Raw genomic sequence first — 20179 nt, 5'->3', positions numbered from 1 at the left:
GGCGGAGCTTGCAGTGAGCCAAGATCGCGCCACTGCACTCCAGCCTGAGGGACAGAGCGAGACTTCGTCTCAACAACAACAACAAAAAAAATGAATATTGTTACATGCTTCAGTTTCTTAATTTCTGTTTATGTTTAAGATCACATTAGTAATAAGGAACACTTAACGGTTAAAGTTTAATGAGAAAAATAAAACCAAAGTAGTTCTAAAATTGAACTGGATGGCCAGGTGCGGTGGCTCACACCTGTAATCCCAGCACTTTGGAGGCCAAGGCAGGCGGATCACTTAAGGTCAGGAGTTCGAGACCAGCTTGACCTACATAGTGAAACACTGTCTCTATGAAAATACAAAAATAGCCAGGTGTAGTGGCGGGTGCCTGTAATCCCAGCTACTTGGGAGTCTGAGGTAGGAGAATCGCTTGAACCCAGGAGGCAGAGATTGCTGTGAGCCAAGATTGTGCCACTGCACTCTAGCCTGGGTGGCAGAGCAAGACTCCCTCTCAAAAAAAAAAAAAAAAATTGAACAAGTACACTGGTACCAAATGGAGGGCAAACCACTTAAGTTATACCATGGTTTGAAGACAGAAAAAGACTGGAAGATGCTACATGCAGTCACTCACACCCGTAATCCCAAGAACTTGCAAGGCTAAGGGGAGAGGATCACTTGAGGCCAGAAGTTCGAGACCAGCCTGGGCAACATAGCCAGAACCTATCTCTACAAAAAAAAAAATTTTTTAAATTAGCTGCGAGGGGTGGTACATGCCTGAGTAGCCAGGACTACAGGTATGTGCCTGAGTAGTATGCTGTTCAGGAGGCTGAAGTGAGAGGATCACCTGAGCCCAGAAGTTCAAGACTGCAATGAGCTATGACCACGGCACTGCACTCCAGCTTGGGTGGCAGAACGAGACCCCTACTCTTTAAAAAAAAGCGTGCGGGAAAGGTTTGAGCCTTTATACAGCACATCACAGCAACATCATAGCACAGGATCTGGTGAAGAATACTGAGGATACGACACCTTTACTCTGTACGTTACTCTTAATTTTGCTGTGAACCTCAAACTGCTCAAAAATAAAATAAAGTTCATCAAAAAAAAAAAAAAAAAGAACTTGGCCCTCAGTTGGGGATATATCCCACTTGAATTGACAGGAACAGTTTATTTTTAGCAGCAGAACATCACCCTTCATGCCAAGCAATCATTCATTTATATTTCATCAGTTTCATACATATACTTTAATCTCAAATTTTGCTTGAACTTTATTCCTGTTAAAATAGGTATAAAACCTAGAGCACTAAGTTTTCAGTTTATAAATATCTAAGTCACGTTATAATAAAACTAATTTAAGTCAAATGGATGGGGAGATTAGCAAAAATTATTTTTTCCTTTAAAATAGACTTTTTTTCACTTTTACAGCAAACATATATTAACTCTGTAATTTTTCAAATTATAATTTAACAAACTTAAAGAAGAAAATTGTAACACAAAGTAGTAAATTAAAAAGTTGGTAGGCCAAATTTGAGAAACATCTAAATAAAGTATCAGTTCCTCCCACTAGTGCCCAGCATCCTCAGTGAAACAGCTCCAGTCTTCCTCTCTGGCCTTAAACATAATCATTCAGCAAATACTCACTGAACAGCTCTTTTACACTAGATTCTGTTGCAGGCTACTCTTGACCCATATATTCCTAACACTCCAGTCAACTCAATGTTACCAATTCCCTTTTCCCATCCTGTGACCACACTTCCTGGGATGCCCTCTTTCTACCCAGCCCCACTTTCCCACCTAATTTAGGTGCTATGTTATTCATATCCATATGCTACCCAGTATTTGGTATGCCATTCCACATTTACTTGGCTCTTAATATCTAAGAATTATATTGAAATGACTTCATGTGAACCCACAGAATTGAGCTTATTAAACTCTGATAGAACAAACTGTAACATCGCAATCACAAAATTGGTACCATCAAGTACTGACCACTTAATAACATTTCGTATGTGTAAAACACTTCCTCTAAACCAAATTAATGAGTAAGACCTGTTGTTGTTTCTTTTACTCTCATTCTTTAAAAAAAAAAAAAATTAAACTTTTATACTAATGTTAAATTCAAATGACATTAGAAAGAAGCTGGACTTCAGCCATAACACAGATACCTAATTTGCATAACAATTCCTCTGATAATTACATAGCCTCACAGTTATCACTTCATTTTGGCACCAAAACTCTGCTAAATATTTTCCATTAAAAACTAGAAAGTCAAAGTACAATAACACAAAGTAATAAGTAATTTCTACTATATAAATTAATTTAATAAGAGATGAACACAAAATTAAAATGCTACGATGGTAATTTCAAATATGTGTCACCATAAATGACATTCAGGTGGTATTATGCCTTCGCATAAAGAATCATGTTAGATAATACTTTTGGTTAAACCTCAGATGATGTAAGGCTCTCTGTGGCCAAAAAGACATAATAATAATATATTTCTAACACTGAAAGTAAACATAGTAGAGGTTATTCTTATTCCTCAACATTAAGATGTCAATGTTTTCTTTAAATCTGCAGCATACACATCTGTCTTTGAGGAAGCACTTATGTGTTCAAGCATTTATTTCAAAGGTCAGATAGCTAAAGTCACTGTGGTACCACAGGACATTCTTCCACACGTCTTTTTCAAATGATATCAATGAGCTAAGGCTAGTTTCTAACCAAGTATCTTTCCAAATGTCATACAGTGTCAATAAATTATAACAGAGTCAATAATGTAAAAAATTAGCTCACACCACTGGTTATATGATGTGTGACAAATTATAACCACACATCCCTACCTTGTCCTGGTTCTCCACCTAGCTCTTTAATTCCTCCCTTTCTGTTTCTATTCTTGCTCCTATTTCCAACTACTGGCATTCTCTAAGCTCCTTGATCTGATTCTTTTCTCTGTATCCTCTTTTTCCTTCAGGGAAATATTTATTTTTAAAATTCAACTGTCCCATCTAGGCAGTACACTCACCTCTTCCCTCCTATCATGCCATTCCTTTCCCCAGAAACCTTACTGTCTTCTATAGGAGTCCATACCAGTTTGCTGGATTTCATAGGCCTTCACCCTTTCTTTCCCAATTCTCAACATGAAAGTTCCCTCTGATCAGAGAAATCTCCCTGCTGTCTTCACACTTCTCTAATATTTCCAGCCTGTGTGCCTCAGACCTTGTATCATTTCTGTACACACACAACATACCCTTCTTCCCTCCCCAATACCAACTCAAAGCCTTCTATCCTGCAAATGTACCAGCCAAGCCCACCTTCTTCATACAGCCTTCCTTAGCTATGCCAGTGCTCAGGAAGCTCTCATTTCTTTGAACACAAAATTGACTGTCATTTGTAATGTCCCCCTGATTCACCTTAAAAGTCAGTTTCCTTGAGAATTAGTAAATATCAACAGTATTTGTTTATCGCTTTCTAAAGCTTTCCTCTCAACCATTTCTATAAACATGTAACATTTCTAAGCTAAAGCAACCTTAACTGCAATTGATAAAGGGCTCAAGACTATTGCTTTCCATTGGTTTCTTTCTCTACAGTTTTACAACAAAGGAAAGTGTAACAAGATAGTAAGACTGATTCCCTAAGACCCAGGCTGAAATCTTATAAACATACTTTACATAAATAAAAATAAATAACCTAAGAAAAATTGATTCTATATCATTATTTAAGAGTAATAATTTTAGCTTCCTACATCTCTAATATTTGTTCTAAGTCACAATATGATACAAAGTAAGTCAGTCTGTACTTAGAGATATTTTAGTAACCGTTACACACCAATTCACAGAATATAAAATCCTTTGGAGACCTCTTGTGGTTAAACTTAAGAATGCCAAAAACCCTAATATTTTAAGATAGACATTCCACAATTCCAAGCCATTCTTTTGCCTTTCCTCACACAGCTTTAACATATTATGTCTTCAATATTAATAAAATGTTATTAACCGGTAACTGACAAAAACTGCTGTTTTTACCTTTAGGTATACAGCATAAGAAAAAAATGGGGTACTTAGTCTGAGATACAAAAAACTACTTACCAGTGTTTAAAACAGACAAGAAGATATCACCAAAAACAAAATAAATTTTGTACTTGCAAATTTAATACTGTATTGTTTACTGGTTGTAAATATGGAAACAAAGAAGGTCATTATATAATGACAAAGGGGTCAATTCAGCAAGAGGATATGATTAATTGTAAATATATATGCACCCAACACTGAAACACACACATATGAAAAACAAATATTCAAGTTAAAGAGAGACTGGCCGGAGGCGGTAGCTCATGCTTATAATCCCAGCATTTTGGGAGGCAGAGGCAGGCAGATCTCTTGAAGTCAGCAGTTCGAGACCAGCCTGGCCAACATGCTGAAACCCTGTCTCTAATTTTGTAAAAATACAAAAATTAGTCGGGCATGATGGCACCTGCCTGTAGTCCCAGCTACTCAGGAGGCTTAGGCAGAAGACTCACTTGAACTCAGGAGGCGGAGGTTGCAGCAAACTGAGATCGTGCCACTGCACTCCAGCCTGGGCAAGAGTGAGACTCTGTCTCAAAAAAAAAAAAAAAAAGAGGCTAGGTGCAGTGGCTCACACCTGTAATCCCAATACTTTGGGAGGCCGAGGCAGGCAGATCACTTGAGGTCAGGAGTTCAAGACCAGCCTGGACAACATGGCAAAACCCCATACCCTGTCTCTACTAAAATACAAAAAAAGTAGCCAGGCGTGGTGGCGCACTCCTGTAATCCCAGCTACTCGGGAGGCTGAGGCAGGAGAATCACTTAAACCCAAGAGGCGGAGGTTGCAGTGAACTGAGATCACGCCACTGCACTCCCCACTGGGTGACAGAGCAAGACTCTGTCTCAAAAAAAAACAGAGAGAAAAAAAAAATAGCGGCTGGATACTTCAACACCCCACATGGACAGATCTTCCAGACAGAAAATAAATAAAGAAACATCAGACTTAATCTTCACTACAGACCAAATGACCCTAATAGATATTCAGAGAACATTTCATTCAATGGTTACAGAATACACTTTCTTTTCCTCAGCACATAGAGGATCTAATCATTACAGCATGAATGATCTAATCATTCCCAAGATTAGATCATATGTTAGGTCACAAAAGAAGTCTTAAAACATTCAAAAAAACTGAAATAATATCAAGAATCTTCTCTGACCACAATGAAATAAAACTAGAAATCAAAAACAAGAATTTTGGAAACTATACAAACACATGGAAATTAAACAATATGCTCCTGAATGACCTGTGGGTCAATGAAGAGATCAACAAGGAAACTTAAAAATTTCTTGAAACAAATGATAATGAAAACACATACCAAAACCTATGGCATACAGTGATGGCTGTACTAAGAGGGAAGTTTATAGCTAAAAGCACCTACATCAAAAAAGAGGAAAATTTTCAAATAAATAACTAAATGATAAACCTTGAAGAACTAGAAAAGCAAGAGCAAACCAAACCCAAAATTAATATAAAATAAAAATAAAAATCAGAGCAGAAATAAATGAAATTGCAACAAAGAAAACAATACAAAAGATCAACAAACCAAAAGTTAGTTTTTTGAAAAGATAAAACTGATAAGACTTTATCCAGACTATGAAAAAGAGAAACCCCAAATAAATAAAATTAGAGATGAGAAAGAAGACATTACAGCTGACACTACAGGAATTCAAAGTATCATTAGCGGTTACTATGAGCAACCATATGCCAATAAATTAAAAAATCTAGAAGAAATAGATACATTCCTAAACACATGCAATCCACCAACACTGAACCACGAAGAAATCCAAAACCTGAACAGATCAACAACAAGTAACGAGACTGAAGCCATAATAAAGTCTCCCAGCAAAGAAAAGTCTGAGACTCAACGGCTTCACGGCTGAATTCTACCAAACATTTAAAGAACTAGACCCATTTTCCTCAAATTATTCCAGAAAAAGAAAAAAGAGAAGAGAATACTTCCAAACTCATTCTATGAGGCCGGTATTACCCTGACACCAGAATAAGACAAATTCATAACAAATAAAGAAAATTAGAGGCCAGTATCTCTGATGAATATTGATGCAAAAATCCTCAGCAAAATACTAGCAAACCGAATTCAACCACACATTAAAAAGATCATTTATCATGACCAAGTAGAATTTATCCGAAAGATGCAAGGATGGTTCAACATAGGCAAATCAGTCACTATGATATATCACATTAACAGAATGAGGAACAAAAACCACATAATCATTTCAATTGATGCTGAAAAAGGATTTGATAAAACTCAACAACCCTTCACGATAAAAACTCTCAAACAACTGGGTATAGAAGGAACATACCTCAACATAATAAAAGCCATATAAAACAGACTCACAGTTATTATCATACTGAATTGAGAAATATTGAAAGTCTTTCCTCTAAGGTCTGGAATATGATAATGATGCCCACTGCCACCACAGCTATTCAACATAATAGTCCTAACTAGGGCAATCAGACAAGACAAAGAAATAAAGGGCATCCAAATTGGAAAGGAGGAAGTCTAATTATTGTTTGCAGATGAAGGGGTCTTACATTTGGAAAAACCTAAAGACTCTACAAAAAAACTGTCAGAACTGATCAACAAATTCAGTAAAGTTGCAGGACACAAAATCAACATACAAAAAACCAGTAGCATTTCTATATACTAACAGTGAACAGTATGAAAAAGAAATAAAAAAAGTAATCCCATTTATAATAGCTACAAATAAAATAAAATATCTAGGAGTTAACCAAAGAAGTGAAAAGCTCTCTACAATAAAAACTATAAAACACTGATGTAAAACATTGAAGAGAACACACAAAAACGGGAAAGATATTCCATGTTCACGAATTGGAAGAATAAATATTGTTAAAACATCCATACTATCCAAAGCAATCTACAGATTCAGTGCAATCCCTATCAAAATATCAGTGACATTTTTCACAGAAATAGAAAAAATAAGCCTAAAATGTACATGAACAATGAAAGGCCCAGAATAGCCAAATGTATCCTAAGCAAAAAGGACAAAATTGGAAGAATCACATTACCTTACTTCAAATTACACTACAGAGCTATAGTAACCAAAACGGTATGGTACTGGCATAAAAACAGACACACAGACCTGTGGAACATAATAGAGAACCCAGAGATAAATCCATACATCTACAGTGAACTCGTTTTTGACAACGGTGCCAAGAACATACACTGAGGAAAGGAGAGTCTTTTCAATAAATGGTGCTGGGAAAACTGGACATCCATATGCAGAACAATGAAACTAGACACCATCTCTTGTCATATATAAAAATCGAATCAAAAATTGATTAAAGACTTAAAAATAAAATGTCACATTATGAAATGATTAAAAGAAAACATTGGGGACACTCTCCAGAACACTGAACTGGGCAAAGATTCCTTGAGTAATAGGGCAACCAGAGCAAAGATGGACAAATGGAATTACATGAAGTTAAAAAGCTTCCGCACAGCAACAGAAACAATCAACAAAGTGAAGAGACAACCCATGGAATGGAAGAAAATATATGTAGACCGCCCATCTGACAAGGGATTAATAACCACAATACATAAGGAGCTCAAACAACTCTACAGGAAAAATCTAATTATCCAATTTAAAAATAGACAAATAGACATTTCTCAAAAGAAGACATACAAATGGCACCCTGGTATATGAAAAGCTCTCAACACCATTGTTCATCACAGAAATGCAAATCAAAACTACAATGGGATACCATCTCACCTCAGTTAAAATGGCTTTTATCCAAAGACAGGCAATAATAAATGCTGGTGAGGATGTGGAGAAAAGGGAACCCTCATATACTGTTGGTGGGAATGTAAATTAGTACAACCAATATGGAGAGTAGTTTGAAAAAAACTACTAAAAAACTAAAAATAGAACTACCGTATGATCCAGCAATCCCACTGGTAGGTATATACTCAAAAGAAGGGAAATCAGTATATAGAAAAGATATGTGCACTCCCATGTTTACTGCAGCACTATTCACAACAGCTAAGATTTGGGAGCACCCAGGTGTCTATCAGCAGACAAACGGGTAAAGAAAATATGGTACATATATACAATGGAGTAGCATTCTGCCATAAAAAGGAATGAGATCCTGTCATTTGCAACAACATGGATGGCACTGGAGGTCATTATGTTACATGAAATAAGCCAGGCACAGAAAGATAAACTTCGCATATTCTCACCTACTTGTGAGAGCTAAAAATTAAAACAATTGAACTCATGGAGGTAGAGAGTAGAAAGACAGTTACCAAAAGTTGAGAAGGGAACTGGAGATGGTTAATGGGTACAAAAAAAATAGAAAGAATAAAACCTAGTATTTGGTAGTGCAGCAGCATGATTACAGTCAAAAATCATTTAATTGTACATTTTAAAATAACTAAAAGAGTATAATTGGATTGTTTGTAACACAAAGGATAAATGTTTGAGGAGATGGATACCCCATTTACCCTGATGTGTTTATTATGCATTGCATGTCTGTATGAAAATATCTCATGTAATCCATAAATATATACATCTATTATGTACCTACAAAAAAACTTTAATCATGCCTGGCTAATTTTTGTATTTTTAGTAGAGATGGGGTTTCACTATTTTGGTCAGGCTGGTCTCAAACTCCTGATCTTGTGATCCGCCTGACTTGGCCTCCCAAAGTGCTGGGATTACAAGCATGAGCCACTGCGCCCAGCCACAGAAATTTTTTTTTTTAATTAAAATATAAAAACAACACTTCCTCTTACAGAGAGCTTTCTACAGCAGGTACTATTTCTGCTGCTTTACCCATACTAACTTATTTAATCCTTACAACAACCCCATGAGGTAAGCAATCTTAATATCCCCAATATAAAGGACATTGAAGGACAACACAGTAGATAACTTACTCAAGGTCACTAAGGTGAAGAGCTAGTTTTCCAACCCAAACCCTAACTCACAAGAGTCCACACTGTTTGACCCTGCTAACTTTTGAATTTCCTCTACTTCATTCTGTCCATAGATATAAATTAGCTGTAGGAACTCCACAGAAATGCAGACTTCACTTTTGACTTTGCTTAGTCCAATATGCAAATAAAGTGAAAATGATCAAAGGATACAAAAAAAAAGTGCAAAGAATGAAAAATCACACATGGTCAGTAAACACAGGGAAAATTATTCACAATGCTAACTAGAGAAATTCAAATTAAAATAAGACAAAAGCAGGCATTGTATTTGGTAAAACCCATATAAGACACCTAAATTCTCTTTGATATGCCAAATTTAAGCTTTTAAATCTCATGTGATGAACAAACATTTAGGAATATCACCAATGAATGCTGCTTGCCAAACAAAACTTCACTTTTGGCAATGTCTGTCATTATGAAATATTTTTATATTTTATCGAATTTTGCCTTTGTTATTTTATAAAATTAAGTGGAAAACAAAATAATGAATGTGTTGATAAAACTGATTGACTTTAGACTCAATCTAAATAAAATATATACTAAGTTAATAAAATTTAAAGAAAAATGAACTATATAATCAAAGACAGGAAATCATAATTTATCCATTTGGCATAATTTATCCATTTCATTTTTATTATATTCACTTTTTCAGTATTACAAATACTGTTAGGATGAATATCCATATATAGAAATATTCGTGTGCAATTTCTGAATATTTCCTTAAGATAAATTCCTGAAAATGGAATTAACTGGATCAGAGGATATGAATGTTTATAAAGCTCCTGATTGCCATTTCTCATATTACCATTTCTAGCAAAGACATGATAAGAAATATTGAAAATACAATATAGAAGCCTGCCTTTAAAATTTTTTTTGAGATTTTATTAACGTTTTCAGTTCTGTAAAAGCAGCCCTCCTTATAAGTTTACTGTTTGACTTTTAATCATTCAAGTTTGAACACAAGGTCAGAAAAGGATTAAGATCAAAATAAAGAGATCTGATGCAAAATTTTTCACCTATGTGACTGGCAGAGATTATTTAAGTGATCACCCACAATGTGAACAAAGGTTCAAAGAACCCTCCTAGACTATACTGGTAGAAGTATAAATTGACATTACCATTTCTAGCAAGCAATCAAGAGCTTTATAAACATTCATACCCTTTGATCCAGTTAATTCCATTTTCAGGAATTTATCTTAAGGAAATAATCAGAAATGCACTTGAGTATTTCTATATATGAATATTCATCATAACAGTATTTGTAATACTGAAAAAATGAATACAATAAAAATGGAATAGATAAATTATGATACACTTATATGACAATGTTGTGCACTTATTTTGTTTTTAAGCGCACCTACTGAAATATTAGAGGATAAAATGATGCTCACTAGGATTTGCTTCAAAGCCAATAATCCAGGGAGAGAGAAAAGGGAAGGGAGGGTAGAAAAATGAGATTGGTCCTGAGAAATGCTGAAGTTGGTTGATAGATTCATAGAAGTTCATGACACTATTCTGTATAATTTTGTGTAAATTTGAAATTTTCTGCAATAAAGTTTTTAAAAATGGGGAATTTTAAAGTATAAAAAAAAAAAACCCACAGGATACAAAAGTGATTTTGCAGCAGGAATGCAAGTTCACAAATGGAAAAAAGTGATATACACACACGGAGATAATATGCCAAAATGTTTACCAGTCATTTGCTCTGGGTTATACAATTCAACTTACGACTTTTATCCCTTTTTTTGTCTTCTAAATGAACATATATTAGTTTTATAATCAGAAAAACAAATTATGAAAGCTACTTTGAAAGAAATTAAATTCAAATGAAAATGAACACAACACTAAGCACAAATAAACATATGGAACTTCACTTAATCAGTTTGATTTTCTTTTCGGTTTTGCTTTTTTTTTTTGAGACAGAGTCGTGCTCTTGCTCTTTCCCCTAGGCAGCAGTGAAGTGGCGTGATCTTGGCTCATTGCAACCTCTGCCTCCCAGGTTCAAGCGATTACTCTGCCTCAGCCTCCGGAGTAGCTGGGATTACAGGTGTCTGCCACCACACCCAGCTAATTTTTGTATTTTTTTTAGTAGAAACGGAGTTTTGCCATGTTGGCCAAGCTATCTTGAACTCCTGACCTTAGGTGATCCACCCGCCCCAGGCTCCCAAAGTGCTGGGATTACAGCTGTAAGCCACCGTGCCTGGCTTTGATTTTCTAAATGATTTGTCCGCCTATTACATGAAAATCCTCATGAGCTTCTCTGCCTAGTCGAAAGTCCAAATTCCTCAATATACAGTCTACTTCACTGAAGCCCCAGCACATCTTTCTGGTCTCTTTCCCACCACACTCCAGGTGGCAGTACAGATCTTTCCAACAAGGCACCTTCACGTTTAGCACTTAATACATCATGCCTTTAAGTCCAGTTAGGTATGCACACATCTTCCTCTCCTGTGGGGTTGTAAACTCTGCCAGACATATATCATAACCACATCTTTTTCCTCTGTATGCACAGTGCCTAGCACACTGCTTCATAAATAAGTGCTCTGATCTTAGATCTAGTAAATAAAAACACTGGACACAGCCATGAATTGAAACTTGCAGCACAGACAAAGCATTTCCAAAGTTACATAAACTTTTTAAGAAGTGAACTCTAAATTATCTCCAGAAACTAAAGATTACCAATAATATAATTAAATATCATAAACCCCGTAATTATCAAATAATATCATTAAATAATATCAGAAACCTCTTCAGAAAGACTGCCTTCTAAAGTCCTACATTAAGGTGATAGTAGGGGTAGGTGGTGGTTCTTTTCTTTGTTTTTTAGATATGGGGTCTCACCTTAGTTGCCCAGGCTAGTCTCAAATTCCGGGACTCAAGCAATCCTTCCTCCTCAGCCTCCCAAGTGGCTGGGATTACAGGCATGTGCCACCATGCCCAGCTTGGTTGTTTTACTTTTTGTTTTAATTTCCACTACTATAGTGGAAATACAATTTTTATAAGTAAAAACTATTTTTAGTAACTTTAGTAAGTATCAGTTTTGGAACTAAACCTAAGTTTTAGAATCAGTATTATTTTCCAGTGATGCGCCAACTTACCTAACAGATGTGGCTCTGTGGATGAGCATCTCTGTTTGCTCGGACAAGGCCGAAGGAAGCAGCAGCTCTACTGGCTGCAGGTTTGACATCCGGGTTTCTAGCTCTGAACGAGAAGCAGAGTCCTGGAAACTATCAAACACAACCTCGCCTGTGGCAGGCTGCACTCCCTAAAAACAAATACAAATATAATGTTACAGGAAAAGTGTATTTTCCCAGTTATGGCTATAACACAGCTAAACATTGAAAAGGTAAAGATGATACACTCAGGAGTATTATGTACTCTATTCCTAAAGTGTTAGAAACCTGTTTGCTTTTCAACACTCTTACATGAAGAGTCAGACTCACAGATATCTAAACCATGCTATAAATCAGATTTCCAAGACCCACCCTGAATATGAGGCCTGGAGTTAATATACCTAGCGGAGTGACTATGGCAAGTTACCAAACACTGCCAGGCCTCAGTTTCTTCCTCTGTAAATGGAACCAAACCAGCCTACTTCTCCCATAAGGTTATTGTAAGGATCAAATTATAAAATAAACATGAATTATTTGTGAACTATAAAGCACTGTACAGATAGTAGTTATCGCTCAAAGTAACAAGTGATATGGTCCTAGTAACCAGACCACCAGAACAGCAGTAAATTACTACTTCATACATCAAAGTAACCCATAGAAGTATACTTTACCAAACTCTGAATGAAGCCCAAGTAGACAGTGGATCCGGTGGAATCATCATGCCAACCTGAACCTACTCCCTAACATCCTAAGCCAATAATAGCAAAGATAAACTGGAAAAGATCATGCTTTGGAGAAGTGATGGGAAGTTTCTAGCCAAGGTCCCAGAGTGACAACGGAGTAGAGCCAAAGATTCAAACCCAGGAAATCTGACTAGTCCCCAGTACACACTGTTAGCCACTATGGATGCTTATGAAAGCCATGGGAGCTAGTTACAGGCTGCATTAGCTTAAAAAAGGAAAAATCACCAATCCCTATGTTCATATACTACCGATGGAAAGCCACTTCTGACAACAGCAAGGCATCATCTAGGAATGTTGAAGTATCCATACCCTATAATTCAGCAATTCCTCCCCCAGGGATATACTCTGGAGAAACTCAGGCATTTGTATACCATACAAGACATACAAAAATATTTACAGCAGCATTCTCTGTACAACTGTAAACCAGAAAGAATGCACATGTCCATCAACAGAGGAATGAATAAACTGTAGATCATAAAATGAAACAGGACAAAGCAATGAGAGAACTACAGCGACACATGTAAATAAATCTCTCATACAAAATGGTAAACAAAAGGAGCAAAACCCAAAAGAATACACACACTATATTGACATTTGTATATAAAGTTTAAGGTAGTAAGGCTGGAACTAAAAACTCCAACTAAAAGCAAGGAAATTATTATCTTAAAAGTCTGGATTACAGTCACCTCTGGAGGGAATGGACACCCAGGGATCTTATGGGTTGGAGGCAGTGTTATAGTTTCTCTAACGGTAATTAAGGAACATCCTTAATTCTAGCCCAGAGGCTTTCTCTAGAGCCTAGATAGACTATCAGTACATAAGGATACATATGTAAATTTATATACCAATCTACAAACCAAGCATTTACAAAAACCAGGTACAGATGTCAAAGTAACAAATTCTTCAGTCAGCTGAATTCCCTTTTTCTTTAATCAGAGAAATGGTCCATACTGTAATACCCACAACATCTATCACCCTGTGTGATATGCGACACACTGAGAAACCTAAAATCAGTCTGTATAAAACTGCACTGCCCAGACTGAAGGCACAGAGCCTGACTACAGTGCTACTACAACAGCAAAGCCCTTAATTTCAGACTAATTACCAGTTCTCAAAAGGTGACTCCCATGTAGTGACCGGGCAATGGGTGACACCCATCGTGACAGGGAAAACAGTGTTGAGGGTAAAGGAAGATAAGATCAATTTCAGTCATGCTGCGTTTGAGGAGCCAGAGTAAATTCTAAGTGTCTTTGTTCAATAAAAATTTGGATGCAGGAGCCTGAAGTTCGGGAGAGGTGCAGCTTGGACCCAGAGCTCAGGATGTCATCAGCCCAAAAGTGGTTGCTGAAGTAAAAGACAGCCCCCAAGAAAATGCTTGAAGGGCAAACAGCCATTTTCAATTTTCTGAGTGCCAGTTCACACACACGGTTAACTCTGGCGGTAGACCAGATGGCATTTCTAAATGCACTAAGTAGGAATTATATACTATCAACTCTGTTCTTTAGACTTGAGTTTTAGGTAAATATAAAATATCACATTACATATGTTAAAGCTTAAAAGTAAATAACTTTACTATTTGTAGATAGGTCCAACTGCCTGTAGCTAGATAAAACGTGCTTCTCAAGGATAAAAATATCATTTAGAGCTGTCTAACACCAACAGGAATGCTAACTCTCTGAAAGAAGGGCTTATTGGTTAAGCAAATGTCAAGTTAACACAGAGTTATGCAGTCAAAATAAGGTATTAAAAGGCACATTGCAGACATTCGGGTTGTAAGAATTTTTGTTGATATTGCCACTGACTGTAGGGATTAGAAAAAGCAAAGAGAATTAGTTTTTACCTGGACAGAGTTCCACATGTGCTTAACTTACAACAGAAAAGGGGTGTCTGATTGTTCTGAAGGGCCTTAAAAAGTCTAAGACTTTTAGCAGAGTCCAGGTAAGTCTGTAAATGGGCAAATTTATTCATAAACTGCCAGAAAAATCAATAAAACTATGATTTGGCCAGGCACGGTGGCTCACGCCTGTAAACCTAGCATTTTGGGAAGCAAAGGTGGGCAGATCACCTGAGGTCAGGAGTTTAAGACCAGCCTGTCCAACGTGGTAAAACCCCATTTCTACTAAAAATACAAAAATTAGCCTGGTGTGGTGGTGGGTGCCCGTAGTCCCAGCTACTTGGGAGGCTGAGGCAAGAGAAATGCTCGAACCCAGGAGCAGTGAGTCGAGATCACGCCATTGTACTCCACTGCGCCCACTGCAGTCCAGCCAGGGTGACAGGAGCAAAACTCCACCTCAAAAAAATAAATAAATAAAAATAAAAATAAAATTCACAAATTACACTTATCTAGAAAACTATAAATAATCCTAATATTAATTTAGTATGGCATTTTATATCAGCCAATTATCATTTCTCTTTAACTATCCCTTCCTCCAAATCTAGATATATACCATAGTCATTCATGTTTAATTTCAAATCCCTAGAGAAAATTTACAGAACACTTTGCCACCCATGCCTGTGTTGGCTTAGTATTTTATTCTGCTATCTGTACATTGTCCACATGCACGTCTGCCACTGTGTCTGTCTTCAGCCTTAAAATTCCAGGGCACATGGACCAAAACCATCTGGATCTCTCCATAGCATAGAGTATTGATATGGTTTAGCTGTGTATCCACCCAAATCTCATGTTGAATTGTAATCCCCAATGCCGAGGGAGAGACCTGGTGGGAGGTGATTAGATTATGAGGCCAGATTTCCCCCTTGCTCTTCTCATGATAGTTCTCACAATATCTGGTTGTTTAAAAGTGTGTAGCACTTCCCCCTTCACTCTCTCCCCTGCTAGCCTTGTGAAGATGTCATCGCTTCCCCTTTGCCTTCCGCCAGGATTGTAAGTTTCCTGAGGCCTCCCCAGCCATGCTTCCTGTACAGCCAGTGGAACCATGAGCCAATTAAACCTCTTTTCTTTATAAATTACCCAGTCTCAAGTGGTTCCTTATAGCAATGTGAGAACGGACTGCTACAAGTACCAAGTAGCCATGAGAAAACTGTAACTAGCGATTTAACATATAATATTGTGAAAAAATGTTTTTCTTGTGTAATTATCTGAGGGTACACTTCATCAGATATCTTTATTATAAACCACACATGATAGGTCACATTTAGAGATACCATGAACATCTAACATTTGTTCCTCACCTGCAAAGTACTTACCACAATGCCGATAAAAACGTTGCCCTTTTTTTTGTCCCTAACATTTTCCTTATTTTCAGAGATGCACAGAAGATAGCTGGTAGAAGTATCAGTCATTATCTCATCAACATTTACAGCATCATCCAGCTTGATTAGGGGATTCACATTTAATAATAATTAAAGAAAAATAATCATTTTTGTATTTTAAATTCTAAATGCTAATAATGCTAAATTTCCAATAATATTAACTATTTTCTACTTTAAAATAATGGTTCACAGCCAGGTGCAATGGCTCACACCTGTAATCCCAGCACTTTAGGAGGCCAAGGTGGTAGGATCACTTAAGGCCAGGAGTTTGAGAGACCACCCTGGGCAACATAGCAAGATCCTGTCTCTACAAAATAAAAAAATAAAAATGAAGAAATAAATAATAAAATGATGGCTCGTTTCACCCAGTACTTTTGCTCTTTGCAAAATCTGCCCAGTATTCATTCTTCCAATTTATTTAGATCATAGTTGCATGCCTTATCTTTCCTAAGATATAAAGATCATAAAGACAGATAACCAGTATCTTACTTCCAAAGGGCTTAGTGGAGTACATCAAACCCCATAGAGGCCCAAATAACCCACTTCTTCACTTGAATGGTGTTGAGACTTGAATCCTTAACAATCCCATAATGTTTAATTCCACAATTCAAAGTATAAATACACTAAAATGGTGTAAATTATTTTCCTCTTTTAATGTGCCTAAAAGCTCCCAGATATAGCAAGAGAATTTTTCAAAGACATGAGAAAAGAAAACAGAAACATATATACATTATATGTGTATGTATGTCTGTGTATGGGTTTATAAAATGAGTCCATTAACTAAATCTCAGGGATGAAAGCTGATTTGGGGCAAAGTCTGGGCATATCTTTGGACATCAGGACATACGAGCCATAAAAGCAGCAAAGGAAAAGCAGGAAGGGGGACTGTACTAGAAATGGGCTTCAAATAAGAGACTCAAGCTTTGGCAAAAGAAAAAATAAAAATACCAGGTTCTTACAGGCTCATCAGCTTAGAACAACACAAGGTTGTTAATAGTTTGGAGCCCATTTTGAGTGATAGCTGTTCCCTGTTTATAGTATTCATGGAACAAAACAGTCCTTAGAATTAAATGAGCTGAGAAATAAGCAGATCTGTAATAAACCATAACAGAAATAATACTTCCACACAGTATCATTTAAGGCCTTCTTATCCCTCCATTCTTTCATTATCAGAGAACTGATTCCACTCCATAGTAATTTTTTTTAAATGCACCCTGATCTAATTTTACATATAATTATTTGGCTTTTGAAACTGACAGTTTTGCTTTTGAAATTATTTGGCTTCAAACAACACACCACATTTATGAATTACCATAAATTTAGGGGCAAACATTATGCACACTGAAAATTCTTACAAAGTGAGAAAACTTCACCCAGAATCCATTTTCAAAAGTAATAAAATTTTTATAAAGTTAACAATGAAGATGGACTACCATTATATTTTATAGGCATTTAATTCTGTCTTAATTCTGACTTCAGCAGTTTTCTTTTCACATTTTGAATTTCTGTTTGTTTTTTTGAGACAGGGTCTCACTCCTGTCACCCAGGCTGGAATGCAGTGGCATGATCACGGCTCACTGCAGCCTTTACTTCCTAGGCTGACATGATTGTCCCACCTCAGCCACCCAAGTAGCCGGGACTATGGGCAAGTGCCAACATGCCCAGCTGATTTTTTTGTATTTTTTGTAGAGATGGGGTTTTGCCATCTTGCCCAGACTGGTCTCAAACTCCGGGGCTCGAGTAATCTGCCCACTTCAGCCTCCCAAAGTGCTGGTATTATAGGCATGAGCCACCATGCCTGGCTTCAATAAGTTATTTGTTAGGTCTCACTTTGGAAAGACCCTGAGGAGCTTGTAGGTCCTAAGTAACTAACTACTACCCACAAATGGGCTAAGGAAGATATAATTTCAAATCAGATACTAACCTGACATCATCTTTTATTAGGGTTGCTTTTTTTCTTGCTCTTCAAGTATGATGAACTTGCCTTCTACTATGACATCTGAAAAGATGCTTGTTTTCAGCCACTACTTCCCTCTTGAGTAGCACACCTAATCAAGAGTTCACCATAATGCCTCTCAGCTCATTTAAAAAGTTCCCAAAGAGCAACTAAAACAATAATAATAAAACAAAAACCTGCCATCTTCAAACAAAGCACTTGTACCATTAAAGAGAAAAACTCCTGTCCAAAAAGGATATCTTCTCCAATGAGTGTAGATTTTGTATAAAGGGCAGTCAATTTCCGGGAAAAGAGTGAACTTCTGTTGTCTCCAATGGCCTTTAATGCTGCAGTTTCAGTTTGCTTCACAACTCCCACCTTCAACAAAAATAAGAAATATTGATATCAAATGATAAAAAATGATTTGATTTGTAAAAACTCATTTCAAAATGTTTAAAGGTCAATTCTGAAATGGTTAATCAGTCCACAATGCTCAGATGTAGGGTTTAAAGGAGTTGACAAGGGTAGATAAATCGCTAAGAAACACTATCATAGAGTTAAAAAATTTACCCTAAATATCTAACAATTGTTAAAAACTCATAAATATATAATGCTAATAATTATGAAACACTTTTTCTCTCAAATGCAAAATTATAAACCAATTGAAGCCTACCTACCACCTTACGAAATACATTTGCATTCTCTGGAAGAGAATCCCAATTTCCTTTTCCCACAAGTTAAAGCCAAAGCTGACCTTATATCCTTTTGCCACCAGGCGGCGTACATGAACAAACAGTCTGTGAGTAGGTATACTTGCTGTCATAAAGTTGTGATCTAAATGGCAATAAATATTGAGCTCTCGGGCTGCAATCTAAAAAATGAAAAAAGAAAATATCAATAAATTTCTATTTTAAGACTCCCTATGTGAGGTTGGTTCACTTTTTTAAAAATTCATCAAGGTATACATTCAGGATTTGTACACTTGATCTAAATGTGTACTATGTCAATAAAAAGTTTTAAAAAATGTTCCCTGTATAGCCTGTATAGAAGCCTATGGTTTAATGTCTTTTGGGCAGTTCTAGTGACCTAACTTCAGTATCAACATCTGTATCTATAAAAGACTCAGAAAAATATGACAGGTCTTCAATGTCCTTAGAGCTTTCCCTACACAAAGACTATCCAATACAGAGAGCATGAGACTGTAAAAGAATAAGCATTTGCTCCATGGCATTTGCAAATGACTGACATTTAGAAGATACTACAGAGTATGCAGAAATGATGAACCCATCTGGACAGAAGAATCAATGAAAAAGTAAAAAGAGAAGCCCCGGGCTGGTTAACTAAGTAATGATGCATGACTGATAGAAATATAGAACCATGCAGCACCATCTGATTCCCTGATTTATTCTAGAAAGCACCATGGCTTAGATATTGCCCACTGGAGCCATGGAACTCTAATTCCAACACTCTCACTACCCAACCTCAGCCCATCTCTGAACTCTATTAGTCCCTCACAGAAGGGCAGGAAAACATCAGCCTTTACCGTGGTCAGGCCTGAATTTACCATTTAACCTAGACAGTTTCTCTCCTTCACCTAGGGGATGCCAACTACATATTTGTTCCTGCCCTCAGAAAACATGGTGATATTTCAGAGTCTAATTTAATATCACAGAACACAGCATAATGCGCCTGACTTAGAGAACGCTGCTTGCCTGCCACAGAGGATTTAGGAAACTTGAAGAAAAAAAGTTGGCCAAGTCTTTACTTCCCATCCATGAGTCACAGACATGCGACCTCATCACTCTCTAGGGTACAATCCAACCAGGTCTCAAGCTATAGAATCATCACAAGCATTTATGACTTCCAACAAACGTGTAATCAGCAATACTTTCCCTAAGTTTGCCCATGAAATGCTCAAATTTCACTTTCAACCTTCTTGACTAGGGCCCATAATAAATATTTCAACATTAAATACAATTCCAATTTTTTTTTTTTTTTTTTGAGACAAGAGTCTTGCTGTGCCGCCCAGGCTAGGGTGCAATGGCAGGATCTTGGCTCACTGCAACCTCCATCTCCCGAGTTCAAGCAA

General features: G+C 36.8%; 1 protein-coding gene across 1 annotated transcript in view; it reads right to left on the bottom strand.

Annotated features, from left to right (window-relative positions):
- The window catches only part of MSH3 (mutS homolog 3), a 234120-nt gene that overhangs the window by 191344 nt on the left and 22597 nt on the right, over positions 1 to 20179 (bottom strand). Inside the window, exons 7-8 of the mRNA XM_011995562.1 lie at positions 16089 to 16234; positions 12124 to 12290 (exon numbers count right to left, since the gene is read on the bottom strand). Coding sequence (XP_011850952.1) covers positions 12124 to 12290; positions 16089 to 16234 — 313 coding nt within the window. The remainder of the gene's footprint in view (positions 1 to 12123; positions 12291 to 16088; positions 16235 to 20179) is intronic.

The sequence above is a fragment of the Mandrillus leucophaeus genome, unplaced genomic scaffold (assembly GCF_000951045.1).
Source record: "Mandrillus leucophaeus isolate KB7577 unplaced genomic scaffold, Mleu.le_1.0 Scaffold491, whole genome shotgun sequence".
Taxonomy (NCBI): Eukaryota; Metazoa; Chordata; class Mammalia; order Primates; family Cercopithecidae; genus Mandrillus; species Mandrillus leucophaeus.
The sequence above is the reverse complement of the archived record's forward strand: the minus strand, read 5'-3'. Positions and strand labels throughout refer to the sequence as shown.